Here is a 14,873-nt window from a genome sequence, read left to right on the forward strand (position 1 = left end):
CTGCATGGCGCTTTTCCGAACAGAATATTGCCATGGTGTGCCGAAAGATCTCATACGAGGGCAGGCCCAAGAACAGGTACGGCTACGAATCGCTACTGTGACACTAAATATCGGCCAGTGCCAAGGGCTTGTCACTCCATCGACACGGTCAACAGGTTAGGGAGTATCCAAGCACGGTCGACTAAAATATCGACGTTGTAGTAACAATCTGGTTTTAGCGTTCTAGGGAAGTAGTGATCATTCGTTGTTGGTAGTACAGCCTTCCGAGGAGTTCTGAATATGCTGCGCAATGCATTCTCGCGACATCTTGCCAGCTGCATACCCAAGTTCCAGCATTAAGCGTCCGAGATTTGCTACTAACGGTAGACAATCCCTTGTATCAGGAGCGCCGTTCTTGGTGAGAATGAAATCCACCACACTCGTCATCACCGCCCGTCCATCACGAATAGGAATGTATTTTGCGGCCTGGCTGTCCATGGAGTGGTTGTGTAGAGTAATGACCGGCGTCCCTTGTCCAACCGCCAGGAACTGCTGAACATCGTTATCTCCATCCAAGCAAATCAATTTGCCAGGAGTCTCGTGGGCGAATAAAGCTGTGTTAGGCACTGCCAAGTTTTCGATCGATAGTGTTGCTGAATAGGCCCAAAGGACCAAGCCGGAATGGTACACCGCAATCATTGAGGATGCCGGTAGAGAGCCACGACATGTCCTCGCGGTACGAAGCAATTGAGCAGCATGCCAAACTGCTTGGCGGGACTCCCGACGTCTTATCCAGGCGGTAAGCATAGGTACAACTCGTCGAGCTTCGAGCTCACCAACCTTGCCTCCGAGAAGTTGAACGTCTTCAAGCGATACATGCAGAGACATAAGCATTCTTTCATGGAGCATAAGGGTGGCAGGCTCCAGACCGCCGCACCAGTCTGAGAAGACGACCTTGAAAGCATCCTGCGTATCTTTGGCTTCCTGGTACAGAGATCTGACGATCAAATTATTGTAGCTTTCCCCGTCGCTTCTTAACTGAGCAAGTTGCCGGAAACTAAAGATTGATGGCCAGAGCCCGGATAAGATAACCAGAGATGTCAATTGAGGATCGACCGCATCTCTCGGTGGTAGAACGTGGCCGAGTTCTTGGATACAATTGCGTACGGATGGCAAAGAGCTAAACCTTGACGGTGTTGACTTAGCTAGATAGAGGCTCCTCCATGACTCGGCCGTCTCAGCTTCCCACAGATCTCTTGGGGCTGGAAGAGCAAGTCTCATGTCGGTGGGTGATAATAAAGGTGGTATGAGGAGGGACATAGAACATTGCACATCCGTCGTCAATACGTGTATGCCCAACCTGTTGCGTGTTAGTCTACCATGACTACTTCGTGACCTGACCTAAACATACCTTTTGAGGGACTCGCACCTCACCCAAGTCCGCCATTTCTCTTCAGTCTCATTTGCAGAATCAGTCGATTTAGGTTCGACACATGTAGTGTTGTAAGCACTGAAGACCCGGGCCCGTCTCAACATCTAACGACATCAAGGTTAGCCAGCAAACTGAGTACTATATGAAGCATCTACCGTGACAAGCGAGTTCCTGAGTCCCTCTGCTATTTCCATGCTCCTTCGATCGCCACTCCAAAGACCGCAGTTGGTCGACAAGGCAAGAGATTGCATGGGAGCAAGTAGTCGAATATTCCTGTTATCATTGCTGTGCTGAATCATTGTCAGCATCGTGTCTAGAATTATGATGGAACATGCAACACACCAATCTTGCGTTAAGCTCTCGATGAGCTTCGTGCAATAGGCAGCCAAAATCATGCACAGACATAAGCGTAGAGGACAAGGCTGCGGAAGCAATCATCCCCATGGATAATTCCGGTGTTTGCTGTTCGGGATCGAATGTTGGTATGTGAATAAAGGTATCGATTTCTGTTGCATGATCGACCAGAAAACGATTCACTAACTTTGTCAAAAGTTCTGGAGAAGGAAAGTAAGAAAGAAGTGATGCAGTCGAGTCGATCGATGGATGATCAGACAGAGACAGTAGGAGAGACACCATTTTGTTGCGGACGGCCGAATTGATGGTCACAACTTGAACATCATCAGCTCTAGCGTCATGTTGTGCCCAAGCTATATCAAGACTGTAAGTGGAGCAAGATAGTTGAGCCACTTTGGTCTTCCATTGGTCTTTTTGACACGGGTCAAATGACCACATCGAGTCTCGAAAGGCCTGAGCTCCCAGTACGAGACCATTCTGCGGTTGTGTCGAGGTGATTCTCGGTGATTGCATGTGCGCTGGTGCATTCCTGTCGTGGACTCGCTCCACCTCAATGGCATTGATCTGCTTGCTCGCCTGGTGAGTAGAACCCAACCAAGGCTGTAATTCCAGGTAATGGAAAGATGCGCCCGTGAAGTCCAACACATCTGCTGGCGAAGAACGCTGTATACTGTTCGACAGATCGGCCGTCTCATTTCGCGTATCTGTACTCAGCATGACCGACATGAGGAAATCGGTGATGTACGAACTTTCGTGTTCTGGGCTGAGCTCCTCGGCTGGCGAATCAACAAGGTTTGCTGAAGTCCGAGTCAGTATTGAGTCGGTAGATGCAGGAGAAATTGTAACTCACAATCATCCAAGGACATCTGTATGGAAAATCCTATTGGGGGATCACCGAGCGAGCTGACTTGCTTCTCGCGCTGTAGCGATGAATCAATAGTTGGATGGTCGCCAACGGTCGAAGAACCTGAAATAGCGATTGATCGGCTGAGCTGCTCTCCAGGTGAAAGAGTATCATCGCCGGGAAATTGCTTTGCAGATTGAGAGCGGTCATATTCGATGCCATTCGCGGCCTCTGGTTCATCAGACCGTACACTGCGGATGGTGGAATCGCAACGAGGCTGCTTGTGCATTGTTTTTGGACGTGGCCGACATGATACGTTCTTGGTCAAGCATCGACGACATGGATTTCCACCTTGACATCGAACTTTAGCCTCTGCACAAGCCACACACGCTCGAGATGCTCTTTGTGTTGGTTCTCCCAGACCTTGACGCTTGTTAGTGGCTTCGCCTTCGACGTGATTGACGTAGTGGCGCTGAAGCACATCTCTAATCACGCATTAGTCTGTATTACTCGTCGGGAGGCGTGAGCTGTCATTGACTCACGTCCGTGCGAAGGACTTCCGGCATATTGAACATGCGAACGGTTTTTCTCGCGTATCTGACGCGATCTGTAAGCGTCTATACAAGGAGTAACCAGCCAACATACATACGTGATCGCAGATGTCTGATGAGGTGCTCCATTCGGGAATAGCTTCGGTTACAGAGATTGCAGACGGCGGTGGTCCTGTTTGTGTCACTCTTATCGCCAGTACTGTGCTGCACTCGATCACTGTCATCAGGAGATTCGGACTGCATCCTTCACGTGCGGACCTTCGTTCACCAAATTGCACAAACGATAAAGCGTGAAGGTTTAGCAGGTTGTCTCCCATCGGGATAAGTAATTGAGCTCTATGTTCAGCAGTGGCTCATCGCGACTGCAGACTTGCTTGGAGCAAATTGCGGGGAACTGAGTGCTTACCCGATCTTCGATCCGGTGGCAGTCTTTCTGACCTTTATAACTGATGCCTAGGTATATATCCAGGCAAGATGGAAAGACTGGAAAGTCTGGCGCCAGCTACAGCTCGCTGAGGACATGCGACTTATCTCGACTTTCATCAAGACCATGTGGGAAAACTTGTGATTGATGATTGAGACTTCTACTGCTGGAAAATGTGGTTTGGTAGTGATAAAATTCAGCGTGCCCACGTTACTTGTAATGGCGTCCGTCTTCAGATTTTAGCGCCCTTCGTAGGCCAAGCGAGCGACTACCGTGACTCAAATTTTCCCTACTTTCAGGACATGGCAAATCGACACACCAAACATGCGACGCCCTCGAGTCGAACGTAGATATCATCGCAGAGCCTTGCAGACACTGATCACTACTGACAAACATGTAGGAATTGCGGTCCGAGTGCAGGATCGAGGCATGGCGAGCGATCCAACAGGTCTTACCCCCGCAGTGCATTACTTCTGCTTAGACATGGCAAGGCCTCGTGTTAGTGAGGGCGAACTAATTTTTGTGATTGAGCTGGAGACACTCCTTGACCCGCCACGAGCAGCAACGACAGCTTTGAGTCCAAATTGTCTAATCACCGTCAGGACACTGTCTAAGTTAGTGAAAGATGCGAAGGGAACCTTTTTCAGTACAGCCATTAGACGGGGAAATTTCGCAGTAAAGCTTCCGCATACAGCTCCCGTCTCGATGAGCTTCATGCTTTGGTCCTTCTGCAAATGGTCCCGACATCTTGCCTAGCGGACCGAGGCATGTCTTGCAGAGCGTCTACAGTCCCTGTTGACAGATGCACGGCATATCGAAGGAGGTCCCTTGCTTGACAGAGCTAAACCAGTGGTCTTAGGGAAAGGAGCAGCATGAGTGAGGTTTTCGAGGGCAGCTACTTTCATTGTGTCTTCGCCATGAAAACCGTGAAAGTTCCTCAGCGCAGATGATGGTTGGAAGTGAACTGAGCAGTGAAGTACTTGTCATAGCTTTAACGACACAGCGCTGTTCCTGCTTGTGCCAAGATTACATATACGTTGAGACAGCAGTATGACACGACCAGATAGCCTTGCTTGACATGCAACTGCCTTTCTGTATGCCGAACCAAAGACAAATACTGAACTGCTGCCTTGCCTACTTAGTTTCAGCGCGCCACTGAATGCTGCTGAAAAGATACCGGCTCCCAAGCTATCACCCCACATTGCCATCTCGCGCTGGTCTCGACTAGCGGCCCACACTCGTGGGTCAGCCCCGGAGTCCATCCCCCACAAGATTTGCCATTTGCCGACGCTTGCAACAGAAAGCGCATGCTCCATGAGGCGTATCCCAGCCCTCCAGGCAGTGTGTTTGCGACCATGAAAAGCTATGTCCTCAAGCCCAAGCCTGGGGCTGGGCCTTGTGTTGTTGGCCAGGACTAGGGTCTCGAACACTCTACTCAATGTACTTGAAGTGACAACCACCCTCTCCGTCCTCGGCACTCTCGCTCTTGCCTGTTGATCACACAAGATTTGCCCTTCTCTGCGCAGCATGAGCTTTTCCAACGACTCTACCTTCGGGGGGAAGGGTCACTCGACAGTGACGCCTATGGGCAACGAGACACCGACAAACAATCAACATGTTGAGGACGCCATTATCACACCACAGCACGTAGCCACTGCTGATCCTCTGGTAAGTCCCAAGAAGGATTCATCTCGGCATGTGCTGACCTCGGAGACGTGGAAACCTTCTCTCAAGATTCTATGCACATTTCATGTCTGCCTCAACATCTTCATCTGTAACTTCTACGGTGGTGGCATGGTCCCAACCTCGGTACCTGTCGCCATGCAATTCCACGTTGACCTCGCCCAAATCAGCAGTCTCTTCTCATACCCGATCATGGCTCAAGGGCTCAGCAACATTATCTGGGTGCCACTCATGCTGAAGATCGGAAAACGACACACCGTCATCCTAAACGCATGCATGCTCATCCCCTGTATCGTTTGGGGTGGCTGCGCAACGTCTTATGATTCTCTTCTCGCAGCTCGCGTCCTGGGAGGCTTCGCTTTAGGTGCCTCGGAGTCCTACGGACCAGCAATCATCGGCGATCTTTGGTATGAGCATGATCTCGGCACAGTCTTGGGTGTGTTCACAGCCTGCATTTATATCAGCCCCACCATTGGCCAAATTCTCGTTGGGTACATCACACAAGGCGTTGGATGGCGCTGGGGATACTGGCTCAGTCTAATAATTGCCGTCATTAATGCTATCGCCATGATCCTGACGCTTCCTGAGACCACATACCAGCGTCACATCGTGGTCGGTGTGACGGCAGGTGATATCCAGAGGCAACACAAGCACAAAGACGTCCGGACTTCGACGCACCAAGAATCGCAATACATATCTGACGTTCAGCCGTTCAGCCTAATGTCAAACCTCTGGTACTTCAAACATCCTCAGGTCGACTACAATAGCAACTATTTCGGCAATCTCATTCGACCCGCGATCTTCGTGATTGCCCCAAACATCCTTTGGTCCGGACTATTGTGGGCTGCTGTTGCCGGTGCGTGGGTCGCAATAGGTGTCAATATTCCCTTCCTGTTCGCCGGTCCACCTTATCTCTTTTCACCAGGAAGTCAAGGGCTTTTCAGTCTATCATCTCTTATTGGTATCATGATCGGCGGTCTCGCAGGTGGCTACATCACAGACAAGGTCAACGACAAGATCGAGAAACGACGCTTGGCGGCCAACCAACCTCACAAACCGGAAGAACGGTTGATCATGCTGATTGTCCCGGCGATACTGGTACCTGTCGGACTCGCGATGTATGGAGCGGTGATGCAACGACGACTGCATTGGGTTGCGGGTGCATTGGCGTGGGGCATCAACTCGGCTGGCATGGCGATGATATCGTTGGTCGTTGTGAGTTATGCTGTGGATGCCTATATCCTTCGAAGTGGTGAGACCATGGTGTTCTTGAATGCTTGTCGCTGCCTGGTCACGTTCGGCATCCTGGATGTTATGGTGAATTGGACACTGACGGAAGGTCCTCTTGTTACCTATGGGTGTTTGGCTGGTATCTCTGGTGCCTTGTTCGTTCTTGCCGTTCCGATCTTCTTCTTCGGACCGTGGTTGCGAAGCAAGACGGATCGCTGGCTGTGATTGTGTCAAACGAGGCGTTTCGTCGCTTCCGCGGGATACATCAGATATGGCATTGGTTTCAGGATGTGTACCGATCAGTAGTTTGCTAGATAGTGAGGCCCTTTTGCACATTGCGTATAACACGATCACTCCATGACTTCGTCGTGCATTTTCCTGGACGACGACAAGCTCTTCTGCGGCAATGATGGTTGGTCCCTGTTTGCCTCAAACAAATCCATCGTGTACACAAATTTCGAACTCGTCCAATGATAAACTGGCAGTGAATGTGACCTGACAACGCTGATACTTCCACCATCCCTCATAAGCTAGCAACTTTGCTGCCAAGTCGTGCAGGATCTGGAGACCAGTTGAGGGGGCGAGTTGTATTGCATACCCTTGTGAGCGTGCTTGACAGGGGTCAGTCACCCAGTGTGACATTGACCTCGTGTGGATATGACAGGGACAACAAATCAACCATTGAGATTTCGTGATAACGTGATGAGAACCGACTACTCCGGGCAGATCAAGGAAACTTTGTACAAGCCGCACAACAGGCACACCACTAAGAAGCACCAGTATCGTTTTGGTGCGAGCTTCACATTGTTGATACTGATCGCGTTAGAGACACTCTCTACTATTACTATGGAACCTTGGGAAAACGCGCTCCTTTAGAATCTTTAAGATTAAAGATAATAAGTATTAATTCTTAATTATAATCTTATTTAATTTTTAATAATTAATATATAAGTATAGTAACTCGTTCTTTTTTAATATAAATAAAATAAGGGTACTCGTTAACGATTTACTCTTCTAGATTTAGCTTTTAGCTAGAGAGTTATTTAGGTATTATTATAATACCTTAAGTTCCTTACTACTTAACGAATAAATTAGGCTATAAGGCGTTATTATTTTAAGCTATAAGTTAATAATATACTTTATCTTAGTATTAAGAGATAAGTCTTATACTCTAGAATTCTATATAATATTATTATATTCTTAGTATAACGAAGGTATTTTATTTTCTTTATAACTGACTCTTAAAGATTAATATAAACGATTCTTACGTGATTCGCGTATAGAAATATCTTATCTCTTTTTTAATTAGGGCTAAGCTTATACTATATAACGTATACCTCTTTCTTATCTTAAAGAAAGTACTTAGCTTTAACTTAATAAATTACAGTTATATTCTTTATTAGAGTAACTTCTTTACTAGGTATAGTTAAACGTTCTTAGTAATATATCTTTTTACGCTTATATAATTTATATATAGAATATAAGAACTATATACTATTATAAAAGCTAATATCTAAATTAATCTTTTATAGCTAGTTTATACTAAGAATTAGATTAAATCCCTTAATATTAATAGTAATTAAATTATATAATATCTTTAACTATTAGCTATTATAGTTAATAGTATATACCTTTCATTAGTAATATTTATATAAAGTAATTATATACTTATTAATTACCTTATTAAATATATTAAGAGAACTCTTCTTTAGGCTTAGTTTAATAATAGTAGTTTATATAATAAAATTATTTTTTATTTTAAAGTTAACTGAAGCTTAAAGCTTATACTTCTCGCTTATAATAGTAATCTTAATATTTATTATAAGGTACTCTTATTTAGTACTTATAATAATAGTCTTACTTACTAGTATTATTACTATATTTATAGTACTAGTATCTATTTTTTTAAGCTTAAGACCTTATATTTATAGGCTTTATAGCTTATTTATTTATAGTTATAATACTATATTAACTTCTTTTTCTTAAACTTAGTACTTTTTTCTAAGTATATTTTCTTATAGTCTTCTCTCTTCTAAAAAATATAGTTACCTTAATTTAATTTATCTATATAATTCGTATAGAAAGAGTTACCTTACTTAGTAAATCTCTTCTTCTTATAAAAAGAGAAGAAGGATCTATCTTAATTATAGTTATTCTTCTTTTTCTTTTTCTTCTTCTTCTTATCTTTCTTACTATTAGCTTAAGTAGTAAGCTATACTTCTTAATAAACTATAGTCGTTAATACTAAGTCCCTAGTCTTATAAACATCTTAGGTTTTACTATAATAGTATTACGTAACTTTAATTATAATTCTTAAAGAAATTACTAAGTATATAGTTTATTATTAAGTAGAGTTACTACTTTAACCTTTACCTCTATAATCTTAAGCTATAAAAGGAACTAATAAGTCGCTTAGTCTTTATTTTAATATACTATTAGTATTCTTTTAATAGCTTTAAAAATCTAAATATTTAAATCTTAAACTAATCCTTATATAAATAAAATAAATAATATTTAAGTTAAAAAGGCTAGCTTCCTTTTCTTTATTATAGTAGTAGCGACTATAAAGCGTTAAAATAACTTCTAAGCCTTATTATTTAGCTAGGTAGTAGCTATAGTAATATATTATAATTATATCTTTAATATAGTATTATTAATACCTTAAAGATTAATACTAAGCGCTTTAAAGTATAGCTTTACTCTATAAATAAAGTCCTTAACTTACTTATAATTAAAATTATTAAAACGTTTTAGTAATACTAGTTTTAGGTATTTAAGGTTTCTAAAGAATTCTTAAGATATATCTCTTTTTTATTTTATATATAATTCGTATATAAGAAGCGTTTTAGTATTATTCTAGTTAACTAATTACTAACTTTTTATATTAAATTTATTTAACTTTAAATACTAAAGTCTAGTAACGATATATTTATATTAAGTAATAATCTTTTCTTTTTAAAGCTTAGCGTTAAGCTTCTCTTAAGTTATATTCTTAAATAATTTTTAGAATTTAATTACTTATAAGACTATAGCGACTTCTATATCTTATTACTTATGTAATTTATATAAGAATTAATATTATAAAGTCGTTAATAATTTTAGTTATTCGTTATTATTAAAATCTCTTTTTAAAAATAAATCTATTAGCTTATTCTCTTTCTTAATACTAGCTATTACCGCGTTAATCTATAATTAAGAAGAGGCGTTACTCTCCTTACTCTAAGGCGCTAAAGTTTAACTTCTAGTTATTAGATATAGTATACGTACCCTTACTAAAGATTAAGTAATAGTAGTATATTCGTTTTTCTTAAGTATATTATAAAGAATAGTAAGTAAATAGTTAACTCTAATTTACTAGTTATTAAATAGAAAGAATACCTATATCTTAACTACTTATTAATAATAATACTAGGCTTAGTGAGATTAATTTAATTATAGCTAGCTTTAATTAACTATACGTAGCCCCTATTATCGATAATTATAATAATACTAGTAAGCGTTAAAAAATTATTAAAACTAGGCTAACGAGGTAGTTTAATAAAGCTATTAGTTAATAATTATTCTAGCTATATTCTACAATACCTATAGTACGTAAAACGGACTAAGAGCGCCTGCGAAGAGAAACTTAATTTAGTTAAATATAGTAGTTTAAATAGTTAAAGTAAGACTTAAAGACTTTATACTTATACTTAAGTACTTTAATATTTAGTACTTTACTTATATTAAACTTTATTTTCTCTTATAGCTTTAATAAGTTTATTTATTATTAAATAGCTTAATAGCTAAAGTATTTAGTAGAGTATTCTTTTAATTATTATAGTTACTATATAACTAATTATTTAAAGTATTTAGTAAAGTATTAAATTAGTTTTTTAATTATTAAGTTAAGTACTAATTGTTCTAAGTATTAATTTAAGTATTAACTATATACTAACTAAGTATTAGTTTAGGTATTAGCTTAAGTATTAATTTAAGTATTAATTTAAGTATTAGTTTAGATATTAGCTTATATTTTAGTCTATAAACTAATCTATAAACTAATTTATAAACTAATTTATAAACTAATTTATATTTTAATTTATATATACTAATATATTAGCTTTCTTATTAGCTTTCTTATTAACTTTCTTATTAACTTTCTTATTAACTTTCTTATTAACTTTCTTATTAACTTTCTTATTAACTTTCTTATTAACTTTCTTATTAACTTTCTTATTAGTTTATATACTAACTTATTTATTAGTTTATATACTAATTTAATAGTCTAGATATCTATTTAGTTTTTAATTTTAATAGCTAAAGTATATACTAAAGTACTAACTTTATTACTTAAATATCTATTTAATTCTTAGTTTAATAGTTAAAGTATTATTTAAAGTACTAGCTTAGCTATATTCTTTTATTTATTAATTTATTAAAGAAAGTATTAATTTACTAATTAATTATATAGTTATATAGTTATATATATTAATTAAGTAAGTATATTAAGTATTAAAGGTAAGCGATAGAGAAAAAGCGAAGGTAAAAGCGAAGGTAAGAGAGGAAGAGAGAGATAGATACCTGAATTTTAAGATATCTAATGTTACACGCCAGCCTGATCACAACCAGGTAAAACATGTAAACACGGCCACCGAACGGCTAGTACAACTTATAAACTAATTAGGAGAAGAGAGACCGAGTGATTACCGTATTAGGCTTAGCCCTAAGTAGGGTGGCTTTATTGGATCTATCTACTCTATAATAGAGTCTATAGAGCGTATAGAGTACGTAAAGGATATATACCAGCTTAAGTATAGCCACTCTCTTAGATAGACTCTCCGTAGTTAACTTATATTACATACTTACACCCACCTAGTGATTATACTCCCAGCTCCGTATACTCCACTCCTATACGCCTTCACTATATCCTTCCTAATAGGAGCCCTAACTACGTACCTATACCTAATAACCTTATAATAGTTAACCCAACTACCTAAGACCCCTCTAAGGCTCTAACTATCCTCATATAGTTAGTTTCAAGGAGTACCTCTAACATCTAAGCTCTTTCGTAGCTCGATTCCTCTACGCCTTCGTTAATAATAAAGAGGTCTTACGACTTCGAATAATCTTTATAATAAAGAATACGATTTAGCGGTTTTAAAGAACTAATCGTCGTTACGTAGAGACGATTCGTTATTATAGCGCAGCTAGTAAAGGAAACCGAAAGTTATAATATAGAGAGGTTTAAGGTATCGCAGGGTTATATAACTTAGAATTATATATAACTAATTATATACACCGACCAATCAGAAGTACGGCTTTCTTAATATAATTTACCTTTAGATTCCTACTTCGCAGGATTAATAACGATTTAACGCTTAGAAAGAAGGAAAGAAAAATAAGACTATTTCCTCTATACGATTCGCACTATAAATTAAGTACTAAGCTTCTAGCTTCTTTTCGATCGATAGAGCTAGTCTAAGTAGAATATCTTAGTAATACGTAATAATAAGTATATAACTAAATAAATAAATAAGTAAATTAATACTTTAGTTAATACTTAAACTAATAAATAAGTTCTTAATCTAATATAAAAGTACTTAAAATTGGTAAATAACTTAATAAATAAATACTATAATAAATAATTAATACTTTAATTAACACTTTAATTAACACTTTAATTAACACTTTAATTAATACTAAATATCTAGATTAATACTAAATAATTAAATGAATACTATAGCTTAAGAATAATATAAACTAATAACTTAGTAAATACTTAAGTAGCTAAGCTTAATCCTATAATAAATACTTACTTTAATTAAAAGTATTCTAAGTCTTACTTTAACTACTTTACTTACTTTAATTAACTAAATTTAATCTCTCTTCGCAGGCGCTCTTAGTCCGTTTTACGTACTATAGGTATTTTATGATAGCCTAGTAGAAATCAGGTCGAGACTGCTTTTGGCCGTGCACAAAGTAGGTGCTTCGATGCTGTGAGAATAAAAAGTGGTGCACTACAAGACAGCCGCGATCAAAGAGAACTCCTACAGCATCTTTATCCCCTCTACGTTTTGTGCGTTCCCGACTTGGTAAGGTCTTCTGCCGAATCCGCTGACGATTCTGAAACTCTACCGTGTTCTTTTAGCCATCGGCACATTGCCTATTTTGAGCAGGAAGTTACCGTCAAAACTGCTGGATCGCCTAAATGATAGATTGCAGCCTCCAAATATGGCTCAGAACAGCCGGGCCGGCGGGTGAGCATTACGATCGAAACAATGGACTGGGTTTGCAAGTGACGGAGGCATGGTCAATGGGTGTGAGGGCTGCATTGGGCCGATAATACTGCTAATCGTTCAACCATGCAAGGTCCGGAAGTCTAATCCGTACTTGCCTTCGAGCATGAATCCCTGAGATCACTCTACGGCGAATGGAGGTTGTCGTACCGATCCGAGTGGACGTTCTTGGTCGTCTCTTCTTCACTTCATTTGGTCATGTTCTCTTCATCCCTCTTAGTGGTGACCCCTCCACCTATCCTGCTTGTACATTCCATAAACTGTTGCTCGTGCCTTCCTCACTCCTCTTAGTGATGCCTTCCTTATCCAATAGGCTTCGTTGTAGGCAGCGCCTTTCCTCAAGCGACGGTGCCTTCTTCATCGGGTTGTGATTACTTCGCGTTTCCGTGCCAGGTTGCGAGATGCAGGCATTGCCTTTGTCCATACTGTCTCGCTGTGCCCTCCTTAGTCGCTTATTCGCCGCCGTCAGTAGACCTGATATCCAGAGCTCACATTGCAGTGTTCACACTCGATCTGCTGCATTTGAACATCAGCGCACCCTTTCACTCTGCATGTCTCGGCATCTCCATCGTCGTGCGGGCATTAGTCGAATAAGAGCTTCTGGTCGCGTCCACAGTTGTTACATGTGTAGCTCTCTCCTCCGATGCATGTCATGGCGATGTCGAAGCCGAAGTCTGGTGCAGCATGAATCGCTCTTCGTAGGTTATCTGGTCGGACTCGTGTTGTGTCATAGCAAATTGCAAGCTGCATGCCCTTGAGCATTATGCGACGTAGGTGGCTGTCAGCGGTAGAGTCGCTGGTGCTTGTGTAGACGTACTGGACCAGGTCGGCCCACTCGTCACGAATAATATATGCATCGTGCTGGTACGTGCGCTTGAATGGAATTCTGGCGGCATCGAAGAGCTCTCTAAGATCGAGCATCGAGGCAAGAGCGTACATCTTTGCGTGTAGGAGCTCGAGTTTGCCTGGGAATCTATATGGATCATCGATTGTTTCGAACTGTTTGATGCCGCTGCGTGCGATGTCTTGCTCGGGGTAGGTGCCGCGATATAGGAAGATAAGGAGTCTAGAGTTTAGGTTACTTCCACGTGTCGACTGAATGAGCGCACACAATTGTGCTTACCTAGCGATAATCGCAGGTTCTTCATCTGTAAAAGTTGCTTTGGCATCTTTGGTCTCCTATCAAGATATCAATTGAGGCATCAATGGTTCGTAGGATTTGTCACGTACCATCCAGTTGACACCGTTGAGATTCTTGAAGTATTTGCACCTCTGACAGATTATGATGCGGTGCACCTTAAACGTGAAGTCGCCGCAGACTACTTCAAAGTCTGAGAAGTTGGTAGTGTTGAGGAAGCTGCGACGTCATCAGTCATTGCTAGAGGTCATTTGTAAGGAAGCGCCTTACTCGAAGACATTGGAGAACTCATAGACATCCGACTGAATCTCTGAGGAAGCCATCTTGGTTGCGGATCTGAAGATTCCCAGAACGCGGTATACTGATCATATAGTAGATACCTGGAGGAGCGCCGGTGGGATCTAGCTTTAGAAAGTAATGACTGCCAATATGACTGGTCTGCGAAATGCAACAGATACCTAGCAATGCCTTACTTCCCAGCGCTAGCGCAAGATTCAGAGGAAATCAATACTGTCACTGTGTTCTACTGATACCGATAGCTGGCTTGGGTGAAAGCCATATATCAACCTTGGGCTGACACTGATCGCAGGCTGTGGGTGCTATTCAAAGGAGGACGACAGGGCTCCATCGGCGGGACCATCGCTTGTGATAATTTCGAGTTCGTCAATGCGAACGTATTGACAGAAAGAGGATGTCGGCTCTGGTATGCGGCGGCATAAGGTCTTGTCGCGTTTTGTCTTAGGACCGACAAGGCACCGAGAGCTGAGTGAATGCACGCGTTCAACCACCTTCCTGAGGCTGAGGTAGTAACCAGGAGAAAACGTTTCTGACAGACAGCAAACCTAACTGACAAGAGCAAGTTTGAAGAGCAAGCGGGCACTCGAAGCGTCAATTGCACGAACCCGCTTTCCTCATGCCCAGGGCAAACATGGGTATTTCCCTGACGTGTTTCGCAACCAGCTA

General features: G+C 40.9%; 3 protein-coding genes across 3 annotated transcripts; 1 reads left to right on the forward strand and 2 right to left on the reverse strand.

The window, feature by feature from the left end:
- Positions 1-237: 237 nt before the first annotated feature.
- Positions 238-2,898, reverse strand: PMZ80_001025 (uncharacterized protein; the record flags this gene model as incomplete). The annotated part of the gene is made up of 5 exons (XM_064869474.1): positions 238-1,339; positions 1,391-1,515; positions 1,567-1,701; positions 1,754-2,562; positions 2,616-2,898. The coding sequence occupies 5 exons, from the start codon at positions 2,896-2,898 to the stop codon at positions 238-240; spliced, it is 2,454 nt and encodes an 817-aa protein (XP_064734971.1).
- Positions 2,899-5,111: 2,213 nt separating this feature from the next.
- Positions 5,112-6,722, forward strand: PMZ80_001026 (uncharacterized protein; the record flags this gene model as incomplete). The annotated part of the gene is made up of 1 exon (XM_064869475.1): positions 5,112-6,722. The coding sequence occupies one exon, from the start codon at positions 5,112-5,114 to the stop codon at positions 6,720-6,722; it is 1,611 nt and encodes a 536-aa protein (XP_064734972.1).
- Positions 6,723-13,354: 6,632 nt separating this feature from the next.
- PMZ80_001027 (uncharacterized protein) lies at positions 13,355-14,233 on the reverse strand (the record flags this gene model as incomplete). Its single annotated transcript, XM_064869476.1, has 4 exons — positions 13,355-13,838; positions 13,896-13,951; positions 14,003-14,129; positions 14,181-14,233. The coding sequence occupies 4 exons, from the start codon at positions 14,231-14,233 to the stop codon at positions 13,355-13,357; spliced, it is 720 nt and encodes a 239-aa protein (XP_064734973.1).
- Between the last annotated feature and the right edge of the window lie 640 nt (positions 14,234-14,873).

Source organism: Knufia obscura (genome assembly GCF_036327395.1).
Source record: "Knufia obscura strain CCFEE 5817 isolate CBS 148926 chromosome Unknown scaffold_1, whole genome shotgun sequence".
NCBI classification, from domain to species: domain Eukaryota; kingdom Fungi; phylum Ascomycota; class Eurotiomycetes; order Chaetothyriales; family Trichomeriaceae; genus Knufia; species Knufia obscura.